The sequence below is a fragment of the Salmo trutta genome, chromosome 13, assembly GCF_901001165.1.
Source record: "Salmo trutta chromosome 13, fSalTru1.1, whole genome shotgun sequence".
Classification (NCBI taxonomy): domain Eukaryota; kingdom Metazoa; phylum Chordata; class Actinopteri; order Salmoniformes; family Salmonidae; genus Salmo; species Salmo trutta.
The window spans coordinates 56,389,684-56,414,029 of NC_042969.1; the positions used below are offsets into that span (position 1 = coordinate 56,389,684).

The following is a 24,346-nucleotide window of genomic DNA, read 5'->3' on the forward strand; positions in this document are numbered from 1 at the left end:
CCACGGGGGACCAGTATGGGAAAAAAAAAAGAAAAATGTATGCATTCACTACTGTAAGTTGCTCTGGATAAGAGCATCTGCAAAATGACTAAAATGTAAATGTAAAATGAGTGATGAAGGGAGTCCAACAGCTAGGGCTCACAGCAGCAAACCTTCATCTCTGTGTGCACCTTACAGTGCTTCTCCTTGTGAACATCAAAGAGTTTAGTAGCATATACAGTAACACAAGAGCCAGTTAGTTAATGTTCACTTCACTTCCCTGCCCAAACTCTTAATCAGAGTGAAGATGTCAAAAGGTTTTCATGTTACCTACTGAGCAGGAAAATTACCTCATTACTAGCAGGTGCCTGCTAGCACAGGGGTATATTCATTAGTGCAAACCGTTGCAACAAAATGAATGTGTCTTATTGGAGAAATTGAGCTTAGTCCTCCCCATTTCAGCCCATTTGGGTCTGAATTAAACCCTGTTTAAACAGCTAGCCAGTGGCTAAAGGTCTCCATTTTATTGCAAGGATGGAAACCCACAGAATAATCATTTGTCATATGGAGCGGAAGTATAGTCCCAAAGTGCATGTACAGCATATCATGTGAAAATGTCAACGCACATATTTATGCCGAGGCTTTTTACAGTTGGCGTCATCTAGCAGGACTATTTTATTATACTGTTTAAGGACATCTTCTATGGTTTCCATCAAACAGTCCTTTAAAATACATACAAACACTGCTCTTCTAACATATCATGGAAATACATTCACAAGATGGCTTAATACTGCAACCCAACAAGGCATTGAAATAAGCCTTGTATATTGAGACTAGTATAGAAGATATTTTCTGCCATTAAATAGTAAATCTCCCAAACATTTTTTTAAGCCAAAAATAGACCTGTTGGAAGATTGCAACAATATTTGAAAGAGTAATATTTGTAGTGTGTACAATTATGTCCAAATAACCAGTGTCAAAATGCCTTTTAGTACAAACAATGCCATTTTCAGAAACAAATGCCATGTTTGTGGCATTAACATGTAATAATCAATCTGCATTAAAATGACAGTTCGTTGGAAACCATTGTACCAGGGCACATCAAAAACACAAACCAACACTCAAAACATATTACCTTTTCCACCCAACAGACACAGCTCAAATCAGTTATATGGCCTTGATACCTTTACATTAAACAAATATTATTAACACCAATCTCAAGTGATTCAATCACACAAATGCCAGAGTTTCTTTCTGTGTTCTTTTATACAAGCAGACGCTCCGCCTACCACTCCACCTACCACTACAGCCCACATCATTGAGTGGTGGAGTGGCATCAAGTCACTGACAGTCAAAGTACTGGGAGTCAGTAGATCACCCATGTAGTACAGTTACCCTCTCTTAAATAAACCTAGTCCACAGCCATGGGAGTTCTGCCCACTAGGGTGCTGTCAGAGGGTGACTACTAGTAATGACCTTTGACCCCATCTAGGCCTGAACTTGGGCAGCCTGCTCCTTCTCCAGCCGCCGCTGTTGGTAGGAGTTGTAGATGTCCAGGAACATGTCCTTGCAGGCAATTTTGGCGCCAAGCTTGGAACAGATGAGGAAGGAGCCGGCCATCTTGCGGTGCAGGGAGTAGGTCTCCTCGGGGGGCGGGGTGAGGCGGTGACGCAGCATGACGGGGATCAGACTCTGGATCCGCTGCGTGGTGCTCTGGGTGCCAAAGTCAAAGGGGTCAGAGTTGGCGAAGGCCTCGCCCAGGATCATCACTGCCTCCACGTGGGCTTCCTGGAACGCCTGGGGAGAGGGGGCATTTTCAACACAACAACTCGGTAACACTCTGCATGTGTAATGCTTTATTACTTGTTATAAGAATGTATGAACCTTTATGATGGTCTTAAAATGTATAATATTATATGTCCCTCTGTTTTTATTACTGACTCAAAAGTGTAGAAAAGTAAATGGCTATGTACACAACACCGCCCAGTAGAACAAGAGGAGAAAGGGAACAGAGAGAGAAAAGGGTGATGTCATAAACCACACAAAAAATGTATACGCTTCATGACACTATGGTTATCACTGCACAAAAATACCCTCTTACCTTGGCCTCAAACCCTGTGAGGAACTTGAGGTCCTTGGATTTCTCCAGCACAGTCTCCCTATCTCCGATGGAGGCTGCGTGCACCACCTGGACACAGACAGACCAACTTGCGTCATCAAAAAGTTACAGAGAACAAAATCAAAGCCATTTGATATGCTGTGTGATATGCTGTGCTCCTGGGTCTAAAATATTCATGGGATTTGTCATTAGGGCACACCGTAGCAAAACGTTGTCAAGGTAGTCCATCCCTGCTTCGGTCCATTTTCTTTCGTTGGGTGTTAATGCACACGACTCAGATTAATTTACCTGTACGTAATCATCTGTGAAGGCCTCAGGGTAATCCCGGCACGCACCGAAATCCAACAGAATAATCTGGAGACACAACGTGGGTGGAGGTTTAACAATGAAACATCCCCACCAAAACAACAATCGCCATCACATGTTCATGAATGCGGGGAATAAAGTGGTATGTTCTTATGAAAATGTATGATACATTTTATGTACATGTATTCATAAATCCATTATTAAGCTATTTAATACAAAAACATGATTGAAGGTCAGAGTCATGGTACTGATGAATGAGGTTAAGTCCCCAATGGCACCCTATTCCCTACATAAAAATCAGCACACCCTGTGGGCTCTGGTTAAAAGTAGCGCACTATATATAGGGAATAGGGTGCCAGATGAGACACCTCCAGCATCTCGTCACAGGCTCACTCGCCCTCTCACCTTGTTCTGCTCAGCGTTGTAAAAGAAGTTGGCCCAGTTGGGGTCCGTCTGCATGAAGCGGAACTCAAAGAGCTCTCTCAGACACAGCTGTAGGATGTTGAAGCAGATCTGTACGGGAGAGGAGATGTGGGACCACAGGGGGCAGTTTATCACTCCTAAACTGAGTCCCAAAATGGCACCAAATAGGGAATATGGTGACATTTGGGATGCACCCCCTACATAGTGTGAGTGATATCCGTGTCACCACTCGACTTGGGATACTGCCCCCTGCTGGTCAAAATGAGCCATGTGCATAGTGTTGCGTCAGAAATGTGGTTTTAGAGCGTCCTTTTAAAGTATTAATAATGCTCTCCATTATCTGTCGTTTTCATTTAATCCCAACGCCACAGGTGCTGAATCGTGAGCGAAACGTTGTCTGTTCAAAGTAAGAACCCTGGAGTCATTTTAAACCAAATTCCACAATCACTTCTAATAAATATGAATGACTCCTCTACTTCTGGGTGTAGAGACAATGGCGTATGATTCATTGCTTCAGGGTTTGGGAGGGAAATGCATATCTTCATATCAATGACAACTGAGCAGAGCACATTATACAGGTGGTCTGCAGAGTCATAGCTTAGCAACCTATCTAACGGTTAAGGCATGGTTTCCCAAACTCTGTCCTCGGGACCCCACGGGGTGCAACATTTTGGTTTTTTCCCCTAGCACTGCACAGCTGATTCAAATAATCAACTAATCATCAAGCTTTGATCATTTGAATCAGCTGTGTAGTATTTAGAGGTCGACCGATTAATCGGCATGGCCGATTTCAAGTTTTCATAACAATTCGGTAATCGGCATTTTTGGACGCCGATTGTGGCCGATTACATTGCACTCCACGAGGAGACTGCGTGGCAGGCTGACCACCTGTTACGCGAGTGCATCAAGGAGCCACGGTAAGTTGCTAGCAAGCATTAAACTTATCTTATAAAAAAAAAAACTATCAATCTTCACATAATCACAAGTTAACTACACATGGTTGATGATATTTCTAGTTTAACTAGCTTGTCCTGCGTTGCATATAATCAATACTGTGCCTGATAAATTATCATTGAATCACAACCTACTTCGCCAAACAGGTGATGATTTAACAAGCGCATTCGCAAAAAAAGCACTGTCATTGCACCAATGTGTACCTACCCATAAACATCAATGCCTTCCTTAAAATCAATACACAAGTATATATTTTTAAACCCGCATATTTAGTTAATATTGCCTGCTAACATGAATTTCTTTTAACTACAGAAATTGTGTCACTTCTCTTGCGTTCTGTGCAAGCAGAGTCGGGTATATTCAGCAGTTTGGGCCGCCTGGCTCGTTGCGAACTGTGTGAAGACCATTTCTTCCTAACAAAGACCATAATTAATTAGCAAGAATTGTACATAATTATGACATAACATTGAAGGTTGTGCAATGTAACAGCAATATTTAGACTTCGGGTTGCCGCCCGTTCGATAAAATACAGAACGTTTCCGTATTTCACTGAAAGAATAAACATTTTGTTTTCGAAATGAGTTTCCGGATTTGACCATATCATATTAATGAGGCTCATATTTCTGTGTGTTTATTATATTATAGTTAAGTCTATGATTTGATAGAGCAGTCTGACTGAGCGGTGGTAGGCAGCAGCAGGCTCGTAAGCATTCATTCAAACAGCACTTTCCTGTGTTTGCCAGCAGCTCTTCGCTGATTCAAGCATTGAGCTGTTTATGACTTCAAGCCTATCAACTCCCAAGATTAGGCTGGCAATACTATAATGCCTATAAGAACATCCAATAGTCAAAGGTATATGAAATACAAATGGTATAGAGAGAAATAGTCCTATAATTCCTATAATAACTACAACCTAAAACTTCTTAACTGGGAATATTGAAGACTCATGTTAAAAGGAACCACCAGCTTTCATATGTTCTCATGTTCTGAGCAAGGAACTTAAACGTTAGCTTTTTTACATTGCACATATTGCACTTCTCCAACACTGTGTTTTTGCATTATTTAAACCAAATTGAACATGTTTCATTATTTATTTGAGACTAAATAGATTTTATTAATGTATTATATTAAGTTAATAAAAGTGTTCATTCAGTATTGTTGTAATTGTCATTATTACAAATAATGACAATTACAACGGTATCGGCCTTTTTTGGTCCTCCAATAATCGGTATCGGCGTTGAAAAATCATAACCGGTTGACCTCTAGTAGTGTTAGGGCAAAAAACTCCAAACGTGCACCCCTTGGGGTCCGAAGGGCCGAGTTTGGCAAACTCTGGGTTAAGGGCAGTCAGAGCTACAAAAAAAGGTCTCCAGTCAGTAAACCAGTCACTGAGTTAGACTAAAGTTAGGCAATGATGTGGCCACAACTTCACCCCACAGCGCTACCAGGAAAATGGCCATACACCACATTCACCCAATGTTTATTCTCTTGGGTGGAGGTCAACTCTAACCTGATTCCTTGTCTCCTGATCCAGATCCACACAGCTGTCCAGCGGTAACCCTGACACCAGCTCCATGGCTAGAACCCTCCTTCCTGAGAGCTCGTCCACCACAAATGGAACGTGGAAAAATGGGTCATCCGCCAGAAGTGACCTGAGGCAGACAGAAATCATTAATCTGCTCAACAGGACTGAGCTGGTACATTGCTATGCCTCAATACACAACAGGCCCACAAATTGTACTACCATCAGATTCACAGTGCATTAGAGAGCGTATCATCCTGACAGGAACTGAAATAAATAAAGATAGAAATCACATGAGGGCCAGCTTCCCCAATACTGTGGAAAGTGGTATTTAATTTATACTCACTGTATAGTAACATTTGGATACACCAGTGCTTCTCAATTATTTTCTGTTACGCCCCCCCTAGGAAGAAGTAAACATTTCGCGCCCCCCCCAACTCTCCGCCGCGACTGTAAATAGTATCATTTGTCTATAAAATTGTTATAAGTACACCTCTGCATAACATTGTATCCTTATTAACATTAAAGAAAAAGAAAAAAGAAAGAAATATAGATCAACTTACAACAAAGAATAACTTTATTAACATTGTTTTTTTTAGTTTGTAACAGAAAAGACTTCAAGTGCATCAATTTGCCAGAAATTTAAAAAAAAATTAAACCCTTATTTAAACTGTAAACATTTTTTGACCATTTGATACTGAAAAATAAAATTAAATATAATCAATAAATAATAATAAATTCAAATTGATCAGCAACATTAACTCAGGAGCACAATATATGAAACATTTTGACCTATAAAACAAAAATGAATAAAACAATTTGTGCTGATTTTTTTTTTTTAAATCAAAATGAGGAAGTCAGGATTAATGGCTACAATGAGCACGTTTTGCAGAGCACAGCTTTTCGAAGCGGGGTTTGAAGCATGATACTGCAACTCTCAGCTCCTGCTCAATGTTTAGCTGGGACCTGTACTTGGTCTTCAGTGCAGCAACAGCAGAGAAGCCAGTCTCACAAAGATAAGATGTTGCAAAAGGAAGAAGAATGCCCATGGCCCTCTGCCCTAAGAGTGGATACTGCCTCTCTACACTCAGCCAGAATTCACTCAGTGTCTGTGATGTGAACCTCAGTCTCAATGTGGAGTCAGACGTCATATCAATGAACTGGTCCTCCTCTGCAGAGCTGAAACCAGTTGGAGCTGGTGCATTGAAAGGATCTCTCACCCAGTCATATTGGGAACTGTTTTCAGGGAAGTACTTTTTAAAGAATCCCATCAGTGATTAAATATGCTCCTTAATATATGGAATCACTGAGGTGGCATCATAGTCAGTAGTGTCAACAAATTCATGCAGGTTCTCGAATGAATCAGTATTTCCTTCATCAAGTCGCCTGCCCCACATTGCAAGCTTTCGAGTGAAAGAGCTGATCTTGTCTGTGACCTGAGGGAGGTGTTTATCTTTCCCTTGAAGCTGTAGATTTAGTTCATTTAGCTTTCCAAATATGTCACTCAGGTAGGCCAGTTTTGCCAGGAAGTTCTCATCACTACATTTTTCTGTGATGTCATACTTGTGCTGCTGCTCCAAAAACATTCTTATCTGCTCTCTGAGCTCAAAAACTCGGGACAAGACTTTTCCTCGTGACAGCCACCTTGCTTCACTGTGAAACAGCACAGCTTGATGTTCAGCTCCCATCTCCTCACAGATAGCAGAGAAGACTCTTGTTTTTAGTGGTCTGGTCTTTATAAAATTGACTACACCTACAATGTCAGTCATAACCTCACTTAATTCAGAGGAAAGGTGCCTTGATGCCAGTGCTTCTCTGTGTATAACACAGTGTGTCCACTCAGCATTAGGTGAGGCCTTCTTGATGAGTGCCCGAAGTCCTTTTCTCATCCCTGCCATGGTCTGTGCACCATCACTGCAAACACCAATGCAGTTCTCCCACTTTAGCCAATTCTCAGTCAGGAAGCAGTCCAGCATTTTGAATAGCTCTTCAGCTGTGGCTCTGTCTCTGACATATTTACAAAAAAGTAGATCCTCACACAGGGAGTTTGTCATGTCAAAACGTACATAAGCGATAAACAAACAGTCTTTGTTGCTGTCAGTTGCTTCATCGAACTGTAAGGCAAAACGTTTGTCTTTGAGTTTATCTACCAGCTGTTCTTTAATATCGTTAGCAATGTCATTTATACGTCTGGCGACAGTGTCATTGGACAGAGGGATAGTTTTTATTTTTGCAGCACTTGCGTCATCCAGCATGACAGAGACCATGTCTAATGCTGCAGGCAGTATCAGCTCCTCTGCTATGGAGTGGGGTTTTTTGCACTGAGCAATTTGGTACGCCACTTTATATGATGCTAACAGTGCTCGCTGGTTTACTGAAGTAGCATTCACAAAGCGGGACGATTGTTGACAATATTCGGCACGTTTTCGCTGAAAAAAACTCAAGCGGCTTATAAGCGTGATTGGGGTGTAATGTCTTTAAGTGACGCCTTAATTTATTTGGCTTCACGCAGTCCGCTGCCAACATTTTTAGACACAGTAAACATACCGGTCTTTCCTCGTCTCCCACCGTAGTCACAGTGAAGCCAAGCGCGACATACGCTTCGTCATATTTCCTCGTCTTAGCTTTCGGGAGACTTACGTTTGTCTCATTATCTCCGTCTCTCTCCGCCTTTCTTCTCATCCCTGTTAAATATTTTTCCATGGTGTCTCTTAAGGGTTTGTTATCTGCACTTCATATCTCCTGCTCTGTGCTGTGTGCTCTTGTTCGGTTAAAAAAAAACTACTACGCGGCAAAAAAAAGCGTGTTCCCCGGGGTCACGCGCCCCCCCTGGCATCGCTCCGAGCCCCCCCAGGGGGGCGCGCCCCACTATTTGAGAAGGACTGGGATACACTAAGAGGACTACTACAGGCTATTCAAGTTAATTATCCTTCTGAAGAGACATCATGCTTTATGACAGACTCAGTGGTGTAGGGCTTACTTAAAATGCTTGGCACTCTCCGCCTCTCTCTTGTAGTCGCACTCCCACGCAAGCTCTCTTTGAAGGACTTCTAGACTACTGTCTGCAAACAAGCCTGTGAGAAAATAAATGTCAATGTAAGTTAGGCAGCCTCCTGAGGGCATTTTCCCAAGTACTAGGACATCTTTCTCACTACAAAGCATTCAAGTAGATTATTTTAGTAATGAAAAGCGCTATATAAGTTGAATAAATTACTATTAGTTTGGATTTCTGAACCCTTACCGTCTGGTAGAACAATACTCATCTTCAGAACAGACATCAGGTTGTTGATGTCACTGTGGATGCTCTCAGCTACTCCTGGGTACTGCAATGAAGAGAGAGAACAGACATCCAGAATTACATGAGAAAAGAACAAAGACTGTCTGAGAATATCAACAATCTAATTTTAGAGCTCCCATGACAAAACACTGCGATAATCTCTTTACCAGAACAATAACCTTTTTTTACAAGTAACTGTTAAAAAAAGACAACCAACCCTTAACCAGGGGTCAGGATTTTAGGTAGATCTTTTATTTTTTCAGACAAAGATAAATAATCTACATTTTACAATGACAAATAAAACCTCCTCTATTCATGGGTCATTGACTGATACCATTACTATTGCTACTATAATACTGAACCTGGAATTGGAGCCTGGTTCTCTTTGAATGCCAAAGGATATGTATGGCATCCCTCACCTGGATCTTCATGGCGACCTCCCTGCCGTCCTGCAGCATCCCGTGATGCACCTGGCCAATGGAGGCAGCGGCGAAGGGCTTGTCCGCAAACGACGACAGCTTCTCCCTCCAGCCCGCACCCAGCTCCTCCTCCAGAACTTTCTGCAGTCACATACACAGCAGAGCGGACAGTCTTGAAATCCAATTTGATTCCAAAATGACTTGCTAACAGTCGTAGCAGTGAAATGTCCAATATTACTATACAATATCTGAAGTTCAAGAAGACTCCCGATAGGCGCAGCAATCTAAGGCACTGCACCTCAGTGCTAGATGCGTCACTAGACACCCTGGTTCGCATTCAGGCTGTATCATAACCGGCCGTGATTGGGAGTCCCATAAGGCAACGCACAACTGGCCCAGCATCGTCCGGGTTTGGCCGGTGTAGGCCGTCATTGTAAATAAGAATTTGTTCTTAACTGACTTGCCTAGTTTGTTTTTTTTAACCCCCTTTTCTCCCCAATTTCATGGTATCCAATTGTTAGTAGTTACTGTCTTGTCTCATCGCTACAACTCCCGCATGGACTCAGGAGAGGCGAAGGTCGAGAGCCATGCGTCCTCCGAAACACAACCAAACCAAGCCACACTGCTTCTTAATAATCCTGTTTGGGATAGGGGCAGTATTGAGAATTTTGGAAAAATATGTGCCCATTTTTAACTGCCTCCTACACCAACTCAGAAGCTAGAATATGCATATTATTGTTCAGGGTTGGATAGAAAACACTGAATTTTCTAAAACTGTTTGAATGGTGTCTGTGAGTATAACAGAACTCCTATGGCAGGCAAAAACCTGACAAGGTTTCAAGCAGGAAGTACCCTGTCTGACAAGGAGTCGTGCATCTTGCATCTGTTTATTGAAAAGTAAGGATCTTAGCTGTAACGTGACAATTCCCAGGGCTCCGATAGGCTCTCAGAACCCGGGAAATAACTGAAGGTTGACGAGGGAGCCTCAGGCTGAAACACATTATCGGCTTTGGCAAGTGGCGGCTCAGAGGACCTTTGAATGAGGCGCGTGCACGATTCGCTCCTGAGGAGAAATTTAATTCGGCTGTTTAGGCTCAATGCATATTCCCGGTCGGAATATTATCACTTATCTACGAGATAAATGGCATAAAAATTGGTTTTAAACAGCGGTTGACATGCTTCGAAGTACGGTAATGGAATATTTAGACATTTTTGTCACGCCAATGCGCCATGCGCGACACCGTGATGAAGCATTCTGATAGTGTCTAGAACTCACGAACAAAACGTCGCTGTTTGGATATAACGATGGATTATTTGGGACCAAACCAACATTTGTTATTGAAGTAGAAGTCCTGGCAGTGTATTCTGACGAAGAACAAGCAAGGTAAGAACATTTTTCTTATAGGAAATGTGATTTTGGTGGAGGCTGACCTGGGTGGGTATCTAAATAGCTAGCCCTGTGATGCCGTGCTATGTACTTAGATTATTGCAAAATGTGCTTCATCCGAAAAGCTATTTTAAAATCGGACATATCGAGTGCATAGAGGAGTAATGTATCTATAATTCTTAAAATAATTGTTATGCTTTTTGTGAACGTTTATCGTGAGTAATTTAGCAAACTGTTAGTAAATTCCCCGGAAGTTTGCGGGGGTTATGCTTTTTCTGAACGTCACATGCTAATGTAAAAAGCTGTTTTTTGATATAAATATGAACTTGATTGAACAGACATGCATGTATTGTATAACACAATGTCCTAGGTGTGTCATCTGATGAAGATCATAAAAGGTTAGTGCTGCATTTAGCTGTGGTTTGGGTTTATGTGACATGATATGCTAGCTTGAAAAATGAGTGTCTGATTATTTCTGGCTGGGCACTCTGCTGACATAATCTAATGTTTTGCTTTCGTTGTAAAGCCTTTTTGAAATCGGACAGTGGGGTTAGATTAACAAGATTCTTGTCTTTAAATAGCTGTAAAATAGTCATATGTTTGAGAAATTGAAGTAATAGTATTTCTAACGATTCAAAAATCGCGCCACTGGATTTCAGTGGCTGTTACGTAGGTGGGACGAGTTCGTCCCACATGCGCCAGAGGTTAACACAGTGCGCATCCAACCCGGAAGCCAGCCGCACCAATGTGTCAGAGGAAACACCGTACACCTAGCACTACGGTGTACGGTGTTTGCACTGCGCCCAGCCCACCACAGGAGTCGCTAGTGCACGATGAGACTCACATTCATCTGCCAGGCGGGCATGAAGTCCGCGCTCTGTCGGACCCGCTCAAAGATCTTCTGTAGCTGGGGGTTTATGAAGGAGTTATCTACAGGGAAGAACACAACACGTGTTAAATTTACCTAGTATGCATAATGTGTTGACTTGGTAATAATTTACATAGGATGTAATATAGCATCTATAATGACTTTATAGATACAGCATAACCATCCAACAAGTATTCCAATTGAATTCATCAAAGATAAATGTGATGGGTGACAGAAGGAAGGGTAGACCATTATACCTTGAATACTGAGCATCTGTCCTATTTTGAGGGCTGCCCCTCTGACTTTGCACAAGGTGTCCACTATCCTCTCAGCATTGGCCTCGGACAGGAGAGGAGAGTCTAACAGGGCACCCTCTGAGAGAGACATGGTCGAGTTTATTACGGAATCAGAATGAAGGAGAGAAGCAAGCATAGAGTAAAAGAAACTAAGGTCTGAATTCATGAGCAAGACCGGAGTAACTACACTCGTACATGAGAAATACTGTATATCATAACATTCAATGGTGAACCAAGCCATATTTAGAGGAACTTCAAATCAGTCCAGATTCAACACAATGCCAGCCTGGTGGCCAAACGAACAACCTCCAGTGACTATCTATCATCTTCATCTCAGGGTCTGTTTCAGAGATGCATGGAGGAACCTACAGTTGAAGTCGGAAGTTTACATACACTTAGGTTGGAGTCATTAAAACTCGTTTTTCAACCACTCCACAAATTTCTTGTTAATAAACTATAGTTTTGGCAAGTCGGTTAGGACACCTACTTTGTGTATGACACAAGTCATTTTCCAACAATTGTTTACAGACAGATTATTTCACTTATAATTCACTGAATCACAATTCCAGTGCATCAGAAGTTAACAAACACTACATTGACTGTGTCTTTAAACAGCTTGGAAAATTCCAGAAAATGTCATGGCTTTAGAAGCTTCCGATAGGCTAATTGACATAATTTGAGTCAATTGGAGGTGTACCTGTGGATGTATTTCAAGGTCTACCTTCAAACTCAGTGGCTCTTTGCTTGACGTCATGGGAAAATCAAAATAAATTAGCCAAGACCTCAGAAAAAACATTGTAGACCTCCACAAGTCTGGTTCCTCCTTGGGAGCAATTTCCAAACGCCTGAAGGTACCACGTTCATCTGTACAAACAATAGTACACAAGTATAAACACCATGGGACCATGCAGCCGTTATACCGCTCAGGAGGGAGATGCGTTCTGTCTCCTAGAGATGAACGTACTTTGGTGCAAAAGTGCAAATCAATCCCAGAACAACAGCAAAGGACCTTGTGAAGATGCTGGAGGAAACAGGTACAAAAGTATCTATATACACAGTAAAACGAGTCCTATATCGACATAACCTGAAAGGCCACTCAGCAAGGAAGAAGCTACTGCTCCAAAACCGACGTAAAAAAGCCAGACTACGGTTTGCAACTGCACATGGGGACAAAGATAGTACTTTTTGGAAAAATGTCCTCTGGTCTGATGAAACAAAAATGGAACTGTTTGGCCATAATGACCATTGTTATGTTTGGAGGAAAAAGGGGGAGGATTGCAAGCTGAAGAACACCATCCCAACCGTGAAGCACGGGGGTGGCAGCATCATGTTGTGGGGGTGCTTTGCTGCAGGAGGGACTGGAAATTATGTGGATATATTGAAGCAACATCTCAAGACATCAGACACGAAGTTAAAGCTTGGTCGCAAATGGGTCTTCCAAATGGACAATGACCCCAAGCATACTTCCAAAGTTGTGGCAAAATGGCTTAAGGACAACCAAGTCAAAGTATTGGAGTGGCCATCACAAAGCCCTGACCTCAATCCTATAGAAAATCTGTGGGCAGAACTGAAAAAATGAGTGTGAGCAAGTAGGCCTACAAACCTGACTCAGTTGCACCAGGAGGAATGGGCCAAAATTCACCCAACTTATTGTGGGAAACTTGTGGAAGGCTACCCGAAACGTTTGACCCAATTTAAAGGCAACCCTACCAAATACGAATTGAGTGTATGTAAACTTCTGACCCACTGGGAATGTGATGAAAGAAATAAAAGCTGAAATAAATAATTCTCTCTACTATTATTCTGACATTTCACATTCTTAAAATTAAGTGATGATCCTAACTGACCTAAGACGGGGAATTTGTACTAGGATTAAATGTCAGGAATTGTGAAAAACTGAGTTTAAATGAATTTGGCTAAGGTGTATGTAAACTTCCGACTTTAACTGTACCTGCACGCTTGGCTCCCATAGACTGCTTCGCCACCTCCGCAATGGCACCTAGTCCCAGCCCGACTGCCAGACCTGCCAACAAGACAGACATAAGGAACTATTGTAAGTGTGCCAACCCCTACATTGTTTCACTTGAGACGCACACCGGTCTCTCCTTTGTCTGGCCATCATACACATGTGCCATTTAAGTCTCAAGGTCATAGGGACTGGGCTGTAATGACTATAATGGTTGATTTAATAATGTACTAGAAATATTGATTGATTGATTGTAATATAGCTGCATGCTGGCTGGGTCATGTTTCTTTAGGCATCTGTTGTATGGCATTCTATCAATAGAATCCTATAGGTGTACCTAATAAAACTGCAATATCTTGGGTTGATTTCCATTCATTGCAGTGAAACTCTTACCCCCGAAGTTGACCAGCCTGCTGATTCTTGTGGCAGGGACCTTCCTCTCTCTTGCACGATCACTAAGCTGTAAAAATGAGACTTCCATTAAAACAATATCTAACACCAAACATAATCAAATTAGCTAATTTGAGCTACAACATTAAATTATTTTAGGCTAAAAGACCCCCGTCTCGTGCCAAAGGATAACACTGCACAGTAAGAGATGTTACATAACATAAGGGCCTGAGAGACTACATGCCACCGTGTTTCAGCTATAGCACATACCTGGAGTAATACAGTACCGCATCGGTAGGCCTATATAAAATTGGTTCATCCCAGAGGATATATTTAGATTTACAATATTCATGAGAAGCACAGTACAGTAGGCCTATGTATAAAGACCGCCATTGCATACTTCTTTAGAAAATTGGGAAATTATTTCCTAATATAGCAAAGACCAACTTAACCCCCAATGTCGCCATCATGATTTACAACTAAAAAGCCAGCCCAAAACCCAGTCAGTGGAACAGCCCAGACAATCAGGAGGTAAGCCTACGTCACTGACCTTCTGCTTAACAATAGGCCTGGAGAGTGCCTGCTTGGACTCCCTGGCCTTCTTGATGTCCTCTGGGGTGAGTCTGGCCACTACCGAGTCATGGACAAACCTGGTGTGGCGTTGCGTCGAGGCGATGTGCAGGAACCGGGCACTTTGGCCAGGCAAGCCTGCTCCCCCTGGACCCCGGACTGGGCTGAGAGGAACTCCACTGGGCATCTCTGTGGCCCCTGGGCCTGGGGGGAATTCAGAGCCCACCGCCCATTTAGCAGCCTCATCCGGGTCCATTTCCTCCCATCCCTCAGCATCAGGGAACACATCATTCTTGACAGACTGTTGCTGAATATGGAAAACGTCACATTCAGTGCCTCATTCAATGTCACTGCAGGCAATAGACACCATGGTGCACGCAATTGTATTTGGCAGAGTACTAGAACACTTTATGCAGCCTAAAAGCTGAAAAGGGCATTGAACTGTGATAATGTCTCCAATGTACATCTATTTATTTATTTGATGTGTGTAGAAAGGCCCCCTTCTCTCCCGTGTGACCATACCATGGCAGAACCACCCATGACTGTGCCCATGGCGCCCTCGACCACTTCCTGGGCAGCTTTGACCCCAGTGCCCAGCGTGGAGTTACAGGCCATTAGCCTCAGCATCTCCTCCTGGGTGTTGGCAAACGCTTGGCCAACCTTCCCTGCTCCCCGCAGCACCTGAAACACCTCAGCTAGCATCTCTGCAAAGGACACACACACTTTAAACAATCTAGCTACCTATACATTTAGTCTAAGCTTGGCTTATCATTGAAGAAGATTCAGTATGCATGACATGTAATGCACACACGTGTGACTTCGACCTGCACTCCTCACAGGCTATATAAGTAACTTAAAACGTTTAATTACCAAGTGAAGATAGTGGTGCAGTTACGACACAATCGTATACAATAGGCAAAAATTCGATTTTTTATTTGGGTAACGTTGAATGAATAGATTTAACCCAAGCACGTTGTTCACACTAGCTACTAAGTTAGTTAGGCTTCACACCCCAACATCACAGCTAATGAATCACTTAGTTAACTTTAGCTAGATAGTTTAAAATATACCGAGGAATTGTCAGTCACTTACTATTGATGAAGGGATGCTTTCTATAGAATTTGGAGTAGCTGATGTCTGTCCTCTTGCCCGTGAAGTCAATGGACGCTGTTTTGCAACAGCTTTCAGACCCGGAAATAGAGGTTTGACTAAATTGACAGACGTGCCTGTGGTCCAACTGCGCCGGGCAAAATAGGAGAAGGTGGGCGTAATATCACTATACCAATCCTACGCCACGTTTCAATGATTTAATGTATGATTGACGGAGGAAAGTCCGTCCACTGAACAAATCAGAGAAGTGAAAGGTGTGGCTACGGTAACCGAATGGCCAATAACATATTAATGGGCGTATCATGAGGGAGCATGCACGTGTTTGGAATGTAGTTACAAAATCTTGAGGATGGTGCTGATGCTCAGTGGCGTGTATTTATGGATGCCAAGGAAAGCCAGGCTTCCCCCAAAAATTGACCAAGGAAAAAATATATACAATCATTTATCTTTCGTCTCATAATTGTCATTCAATTTGCAAGAGGCGAAATGTATCTCACCGGAGAAAGCGCCCAACCGAGCGAAACAGTGCCCCTCTGTCTCTTTATGCGTAGCCCATCTATCTGATGCTATGTTGCAGCAGCCAGCCAGCGCCAGCCGTCTGGTCAAAATGAGTATGATTTTGTTGGCGCCCGTGGCATTGAATGAATGCAAGGGAAGCTAGCGACCCAGTGTTGCCAACTCCTCAGTAAGGAAAGTAGATATTGGCCGCCCTAAAAGTCGCTAAATGACGTCTTCGCCTGTTTGCATAATTGGCCATGTGCATAATAACGTCGTGGGAGAGACAAAACGTGAGTAAAAAACACCCTAAATATGTTTAGAAATACAAATGAGCAAGCTGCAGAGAGTGGCACACACAGCGAATAAAAACCAGATATTTGAGGCCATACTCCTCCTTCGGCACTTTATGGACCCCATTGTTAATCCCCGTCATAACAGCAGCATTGTCAGTCCCTATCCCCAGGAGTTTCTCTTTTTTTAAGACAACACTTCTCTAGGAAAGCCACAATAGCACGGGCTATAGATTTGGCATCTCCTCCCTCCAACTCAACAAGCCCCAGAAATGTTGATACAATTGTCTGCTTGGTGTCACTAAAGTACTGTAACGACCCGGTATTGTGTTCTGTGTTCGTGGGTGTGTTATGGTTCTCATGGCTACTAGCAGGGGTTGAATGTGTCAGGACAGAGGGAAAGGGTGGGGGGTATGATGGGTAATCCCGCGGGATTTGGAAATGCATAAATAGGGATTGCTGTCTCATCTCTCTCTCTTTCTGTTCGGGCCTTGATCTGTTCTTATGGGGGTGACCCTTAACCCGACATGGTGTAATTGTGTACGTTCGGTATTTAGCGGCGTGGGCTGTGGCCACAACAATAGCCCAGTTTAGGAATAAACCTGTGTTCTAACCTGCACACCTGGAGTCCGTCTCTTTTCCTTTTATGACCCAGCCGGGTCATTACATTGGTGTCAGAAGTGCTTTCGAACTACGGGATCGAGACTAGGCGAGTTAGCTGTTCAGTATAGGCCGGGTTGGCTTTAGCGTAACTCGCATCTACGGTCATGATGCTTGGGGCGAGGCAGAAAATTAAGGAAGAGTCGGACAAAGTGTCCGTTGTGGGCTCGGGGGTACCCGGTCGGGAGGGTCGGGCGGCGACAGCCGTAGATGAGCTGGAGAGCCACATGGCGGGAGTTAAATTGTCAGTCAGCAAGATGGCAGAACTGGCTGGTTTTCCTTCACTCCGCTCGAGAGCAGACGTCACGGCGACGGGGATATCGACGTCACCGGGTGCGGAAATGGCGGGGCCTGCATATGTAAACAGAGATGGCGGCGGCCTATTGCCATTAGCCACGGTAGCGGCTAAACTACCAAAGTTCAATGGATAAGGTCAATGGGAAGTTTTTTTCACTCAATTCGAGTTGTTGGCTGCAGCCGGGAGGTGGTCTGACGAGACGAAAGCGTTACAGCTTGCCCTGAGCCTGGCAGAGGAGGCGTCGGAATGCCTGTTAACGCTAGCCCCAGACGAGAGGGGCGACTACGGTGCGCTAGTGGAGGCATTGGGGGGCCGTTTCGGCAGCGACGCGCAGCCCAACATGCTGCGGATTGAACTGAGTAACAAAAAGAGACTTCAGGGGGAATCATTAAAGGCGTTGGCAAGTGGTATTCTGAGCCTGACCAGGCGGGCTTATGCAACTATGCCGATTGGGGTGCAAGACGAGCTGGCACGGGACAGTTTTATTAGAGCGCTCTCTTCCACCGAACTGGGTAAGCATGTTCAGATGGCGGACCCACCATCTCTGCGGGCTGCAGTGGAGATAGCCAGGAAGAGGGAGCTGATCTGGGGTGAGGGAGTGAGGGTGGAAGTCGCCAGTCAACCAGAGGTGAGAGCAGCGGTGGCTGGGGTGCCAGGGGTCACGAAACCAGAGTGGGCCGACGAGTTGTGCGGGCTAGTCAAGACTGCTTCGCTTGTCATGGAGAGGGGCTCCAGGCAGCGTCGCAGTGTCAGCTCAACTCCTATTGTATGCTGGGGTTGTGGCCAGCCTGGCCACATTCAGCGGGAGTGTGGCAGATTACCCCGTCACCAGGGAAACGACGGCGGGTTCTCGCGCAGGGGGCAGCGCGGACCCACTACCCCCGCCCCCAAACCCACTGTAAGCAAAAGAGGTACCCAGCAGCGCAGACAAGAGGGTGGGGACCTGCTCCCCCAGGGTGTAGCTGCCGCCGTGTTTCCTAGTCCGGTAGTTGTGGTGGGACGTACCACCGTTGGGGACTTCTGTAATGTCATCGTCAAGGTGGAGGGGGTGGAATGTTTGGCCCTGGTCGACACGGGCTCTACAGTAACCCTGGTGAGACCAGACATACTACCTGTTGGGGTGCGGGTGGAGCCGACCCTTGTCCAGCTACGGACTGTCACGGGGGAGCTAGCCCCCATGTTAGGGAAGTGTCAGCTACCTGTGACTGTGGGGGGAGAACTGTGGGGTGTCCGGCATGGGTAGCAGCGGTGCAGGACCCCTGTATACTGGGAATGGACTTTTTGAAAAACTGTGGGGCTCAGTTGGACTTAGTGTCGGGCACTTTGAGGCTGTCGGGGGGGCCCACAGTGGGAATGTCGACTTCGGGAGGGCCAGCAGGGGGCAGGGCTGTCCCTCCGTCTTCCTCCAAGCTTGCAGAAACTCCACCGGTCATCCCGGCTGCTCCCTTGGTCGTTGTGCCATTCCAGCAGCTGTCTCCGGCGGCGACGGCCTTCACTCCCTATCATGGTGCAAGCACAGGCAGCTCAGTAGCCCAAAACACACTGGCTCCTTCACCCCATCAGCCCGACGGGGGGAAGGAGGAAGCTATAGACGCCGTTGAGGCTGTGTGGCTGAAGAACTGTCAGGGTCTGGATGAGGGACAACAGAGACAGTTAAAGCAGCTGCTGTTGGACTTTAAAGATAGCTTCGCTTGGGGGGAAGATGAGGTAGGACAAACGCACCTAGTTCAGCACGAAATAGACACTGGGGATGCCCGATCCATTAAAATTCGGCCCCGTCGTATTCCCCTTGCCAGGAGGGAAACAGCAGACACAGCTATTGTTGACATGTTGCGGGCTGATTTCATTGAGCCATCAGATAGCCCATGGTCCGCGCCGGTTGTCATGGTGCCTAAGAAAGGGGGTAAACTTAGGTTTTGTGTTGACTACAGGGGCCTAAATTCTATCACCACTAAAGACTCTTATCCCCTACCGAGGATTGATGAGTCGCTAGACCACGTGAGAGGGTCCTCGTGGTTCTCCTCCCTTGATCTGCGCAGTGGCTACTGGCAGGTGCCCCTCTCGCCAGGGGCACGTGAAAAAACGGCCTTCTCCACAGATAGGGGCCATTGGCAGTTCAAGGTGCTGTGCTTCGGGCTCTGTAATGCTCCTGCCACCTTTGAGAGGCTCATGGACAGAGTGCTGGCGGGGGTTCCGAGAGACGAGTGTGTTGTGTACCTAGACGACATATTGGTGCACGGCACATCGTTTGAGGGGGCACTGGGGGCAATTAGGCGAGTGTTGGAGAGGATCTCGGGGGCAGGGCTAAAATTACATCCGGGAAAGTGCCATTTCATGCAAAGGGAGGTGGCGTTCCTGGGGCATCAGCTGGGTGGTGAGGGCATCAGCACGATGCCAGACAAAGTAGAGGCTGTGAGGGGGTGGCCAGTTCCAGGGGGAAAAAAAGAGGTTAAGAGCTTCCTGGGGCTGGCATCCTACTATCGTAGGTTTGTGAAGGGGTTTGCGGGGGTAGCGGCTCCTTTGAACCACCTTCTCAAGGAGGACACTGTTTTTCAGTGGACCGAAGAGCACCAGCGGGCGTTTGAGGCCCTCAAACGTGCCCTGATGGAGGCTCCTGTCCTGGCCTCACCAGACCCGAACCGTCCGTTCATCCTGGACACCGACGCAAGCAATGAGGGTTTGGGGGCTGTGCTGGCTCAGCGTGGTCCTGATGGGGAACACGTAGTAGCTTATTACAGCAGAACTTTTGATAAGGCTGAGAAACGCTACTGCGTGACAAGGAGAGAGCTTTTGGCTGTCGTGGCAGCAGTACGCCATTTCAAGTACTACCTGGGGGGCCTGCCGTTTGTGGTCCGGACGGATCACTCCGCCCTGCAGTGGCTTCTCTCCTTCAAGGAGCCAGAGGGTCAGATTGCCCGCTGGCTGGAGGAGCTGCAACCGTACGACTTCCAGGTGGAGCACAGAGCCGGCCTTCGCCACAGCAATGCAGACGCCTTGTCCCGCCGCCCGTGTGCTGAGGATGGCTGTGGGTACTGCGCCAAACGGGTGGAGCGAGAGAGAGAACTGTGCAGGGAGGAGGGAGTCACCGCCACGGTGAGTCAGCTGAGGGTGACAGAGTGCCGGGAGCTTGAGGCTGTGGACGTTGGGGAGTGGAGGCGTCGCCAGGAGGAGGACGCAGAGCTGCGTCCTGTGCTGCGGTGGGTGGAAGAGAGAAGACGACCGCCGTGGGGGGAAGTAGCCCCTCTATCACCAGTCACCAAGGGGCTGTGGGCTAAATTCACAGTCCTTAGAGTGGCTGAGGGAGTGCTCCAGAGGGGGTGGAAAAAGCCAGCGACTGGAGAAATTACGTGGCAGGTAGTGGTGCCCAAAAGGCTGCAGGGGAGCGTGTTACAGCAGCTTCACGGGGGAGTTGGCGCAGGGCATTTTGGGGTTTCCAAAACGTTAAAGCGCGTGCGTAAAGGCTTCTATTGGGCCAGGCACAGGAGGGATGTTGAGGACTTTTGTAGGCAGTGCGACGAGTGTGCTGCTAAAAAAGGACCTCCAGGTCAGTCACACGCCCTCCTACAACAATTCCCAGTAGGGGAGCCCATGGAGAGACTGGGGGTAGACATAGTGGGGCCGTTTCCAACCACAGACAGCGGTAACAGGTGGATTCTAACCGCTATGGACTACTTCACCAAGTGGCCGGAGGCTTACGCTCTCCCAGACCAGGAGGCAGCGACAGTAGCTGATGCGTTGGTGGGGGGAATAATCAGTCGGTTTGGGGTGCCACAGTCTATTCACAGCGACCAGGGGAGAAACTTCGAGTCACGGGTGTTCACAGAGTTGTGTAGACGGTTAGGCGCGGAGAAGACGCGCACTACGCAACTTCACCCCCAGAGTGATGGGCTGGTGGAAAGATTTAACAGAACGTTAGCACAGCAGCTGGCCATCGTTACCTCAAAACACCAGAGAGATTGGGACACCCACTTACCGTTTATTCTTATGGCATGTAGGTCGGCTGTTCAAGAATCGACTGCGTGCTCCCCAGCGCTACTAATGTTAGGTCGTGAGTTGCGCACCCCAGCCGAACTGACGTTTGGTCACCCTCCTGATAATGACGACGGGGTTTTGCCTGGCCCGAACTATGTGTGTCGTCTGCAGAACCGGTTAGAAGCGGCTCACACCTTCGCAAGAGAGCAACTCGAGAACGCAGGGGTCCGCCAAAAGCGCCACTACGACTCGCGCGCTAGGGGGAGGCACTTTGGAGCGGGAGAATGTGTGTGGCTTCACAACCCCACGCGCAAGAAGGGGCGGTGCCCAAAGCTGGACAGTGCATGGGTGGGGCCGTGTCTGGTGATAGAGAGAGTGGGGGAGGTGACGTACCGGGTGGAGGTCCCCCCACGGAGCAGGAAGGTGGTGGTCCACTGGGACCGATTGGCACCCTACAGAGGGAGGAAAACGGTAGGAAATGGGAGTGAGGTCTCTGATGTGAGCCCACGGGAACAGTCTAACGAGGAGACTCTAGCGCAACCTGAGCCTGGGATGGGGGCTGCTTCTTCAGAGGGCGCTGGAAATGACATTGGGGCAGATGAGTGTTCTGGGGGTTCACCGGTGAGAGCCACGGGGTGGCCCAAGAGACTGATGCGACCTCCGGGTCGTTTTAAGGATTTTGTTGTGTAACCCTAGGGGCTAGGGTTTAGAAAGGGGGGGCTATGTAACGACCCGGTATTGTGTTCTATGTTCGTGGGTGTGTTATGGTTCTCATGGCTACTAGCAGGGGTTGAATGTGTCAGGACAGAGGGAAAGGGTGGGGGGTATGATGGGTAATCCCGCGGGATTTGGAAATGCATAAATAGGGATTGCTGTCTCATCTCTCTCTCTCTTTCTGTTCGGGCCTTGATCTGTTCTTATGGGGGTGACCCTTAACCCGACATGGTGTAATTGTGTACGTTCGGTATTTAGCGGCGTGGGCTGTGGCCACAACAATAGCCCAGTTTAGGAATAAACCTGTGTTCTAACCTGCACACCTGGAGTCCGTCTCTTTTCCTTTTATGACCCAGCCGGGTCATTACAGTACCTTATCACAACACCCAGGTACTTAGAAACACTTACATCCGTGGACTCATCGAGGAGGAGGCTGAAACGCTGGTCACCCACACCTGCAACCAACTTTTTCAGAAAGTATGGTGCTAGAACACCATTAACCATTTCTGTGCACTTTGTCCTGTGAATTTTGAAGTGGGTAGCAGCAGTGGAGTCTGAGAAAGCAGCTCTACATGCTTCTCCAATGTGATCACATGTCAGCATGGAACAGTGTTCAGCAATAGCTAATGCCACGGTGGCCTCAGCCTTTTTTGCAGTCCATTTTTTTAACAATTTTTTTAACCATAAATGTCAGCTTGTTTTGGGTGGAACTGTTATAAGGCTTTGCCTTTTGAGTATGTTTTGAGTTGTCATGTGTTTTTTTACATCACTAAGTTTGGCATAGAAATCAGCCTTACAATACAGGCAGTAAGCCCGTGTATCGTCTCCAATAAACGGCTTCAACCAGCCTTTGAATTCAGGGTTTGATAACCACTCCTTTCTGTATTTTTGAGTGTACAGTTTAGACTGAGACATGATGAGCTAGCCAGCTAGATGTTTAGCTTATGTCACAGAGAGGCACACACACAGTGGACAAGGTGAGTAAGTGACTGAGGCTGTGGGAGTCAAATGCAGTGATTTATTTTAGACAAAGTACATTTTACATTTACATCCCACCCTAAATCAGCCAGCGGCGGCTTCCTTCATGGGTGAACATCTGCTCTGACTGCAGCTGGGAGAGACTGCTGCGCGGGGACTGGGGTGGGGCCCACGGCAGCACCCGCTGCTGGTTGAGAAGAGTAAGAACGATACATGCTTTCATATCAGAGTCTCCAATAACACCAGAAAAAGTCGCTAGATTTGTCGCTTGTCGATTTTTTACAAAATGTGTCGCTAGAGGGGTCTGAATACTCGCTAAATAGGGCGACAATGTCGCTAAATTGGCAACACTGTAGCGACCATTCGGCCTCCCTTGATTAAAAAATAAATACATTTTTATAGCCAATCAGCATTGAACTAAACTGAGCAAACTCAACTGTTAATGGTCCTGGAGCACCAACAGAAAGTGTCAAGGGAATACAGTTTGGATTTGGCTTCACACCAATTACATCATATTAAAGACAAACATCATTGACTGAAAAAATCTTGAATTGTTGCATCTTGTTTTGGTGTTGTCCTACGGTGGCTGGCTAACTCAAATTGACCATTTCCTAGAATGGCCATGGACAGAGATAGCGATTGGACATTTGGTTTTACCTAATTATCCATACAAATCAAATTGTATTTGTCACATGCTCCAAATACAACAGGTGTAGACCTTACAGTGAAATGCTTACTTACAAGCCCTTAACCAACAATGCTTTAAGAAGTTAAGAAAAAATAAAAATAAGTGTTCAGTAAAAAATAGAAACTAAAAGTAACAAATAATTAACAGCAGCAGTAAAATAACAATAGCAAGGCTATATACAGGGGGTACCGGTACAGAGTCAATGTGTGGGGGGCACCGGTTAGTTGAGGTGATATGTACATGTAGGTAGAGTTAAAGTGACTATGCATAGATAATAACAGAGAGTAGCAGCAACGTAAAAGAGGGGTCTGGGTAGCCATTTGATTAGCTGTTCAGGAGTCTTATTGCTTGGGGGTAGAAGCTGTTTAGAAGCCTCTTGGACCTCGACTTGGCGCTCCGGTACCGCTTGCCTTGCAGTATCAGAGAGAACAGTCTATGACTAGGGTGGCTGGAGTCTTTGACAATTTTTAGGGCCTTCCTCTGACACCGCCTGGTATAGAGGACCTAGATGGCATGAAGCTTGGCCCTGGTGATGTACTGGGCCGTACGCACTACCCTCTGTAGTGCCTTGCGGTCGGAGGCTGAGCAGTTGCCATACCAGGCAGTGATGCAACCCGTCAGGATGCTCTCGATGGTGCAGCTGTAAAACCTTTTGAGGATCT

General features: G+C 46.0%; 1 protein-coding gene across 1 annotated transcript; it reads right to left on the reverse strand.

Annotated features, from left to right (window-relative positions):
- Nucleotides 1–481: 481 nt before the first annotated feature.
- Nucleotides 482–15,679, reverse strand: LOC115206104 (atypical kinase COQ8B, mitochondrial). The gene is made up of 15 exons (XM_029772696.1): nt 15,569–15,679; nt 14,999–15,180; nt 14,457–14,783; nt 13,910–13,976; nt 13,502–13,573; nt 11,512–11,628; nt 11,231–11,316; nt 9,000–9,140; nt 8,545–8,626; nt 8,284–8,377; nt 5,292–5,433; nt 2,810–2,917; nt 2,387–2,452; nt 2,081–2,167; nt 482–1,776 (listed from the first exon to the last, which is right to left on the reverse strand). Exons 2-15 carry the CDS (start codon nt 15,176–15,178, stop codon nt 1,468–1,470), a joined length of 1,878 nt encoding a protein of 625 aa, XP_029628556.1. The 5' UTR covers nt 15,179–15,180; nt 15,569–15,679; the 3' UTR covers nt 482–1,467.
- Nucleotides 15,680–24,346: the final 8,667 nt, after the last annotated feature.

Excerpts from the sequence above, each read along its gene's own strand:
- LOC115206104 (XM_029772696.1), bottom strand. The coding sequence starts at position 15,178 with ATGCTAGCTGAGGTGTTTCAGGTGCTGCGGGGAGCAGGGAAGGTTGGC. Across the intron at positions 13,977-14,456 it reads GGCCTATTGTTAAGCAGAAG|CTTAGTGATCGTGCAAGAGA; the intron begins GTCAGTGACGTA and ends TCATTTTTACAG. Across the intron at positions 2,453-2,809 it reads ACAACGCTGAGCAGAACAAG|ATTATTCTGTTGGATTTCGG; the intron begins GTGAGAGGGCGA and ends TTGTGTCTCCAG.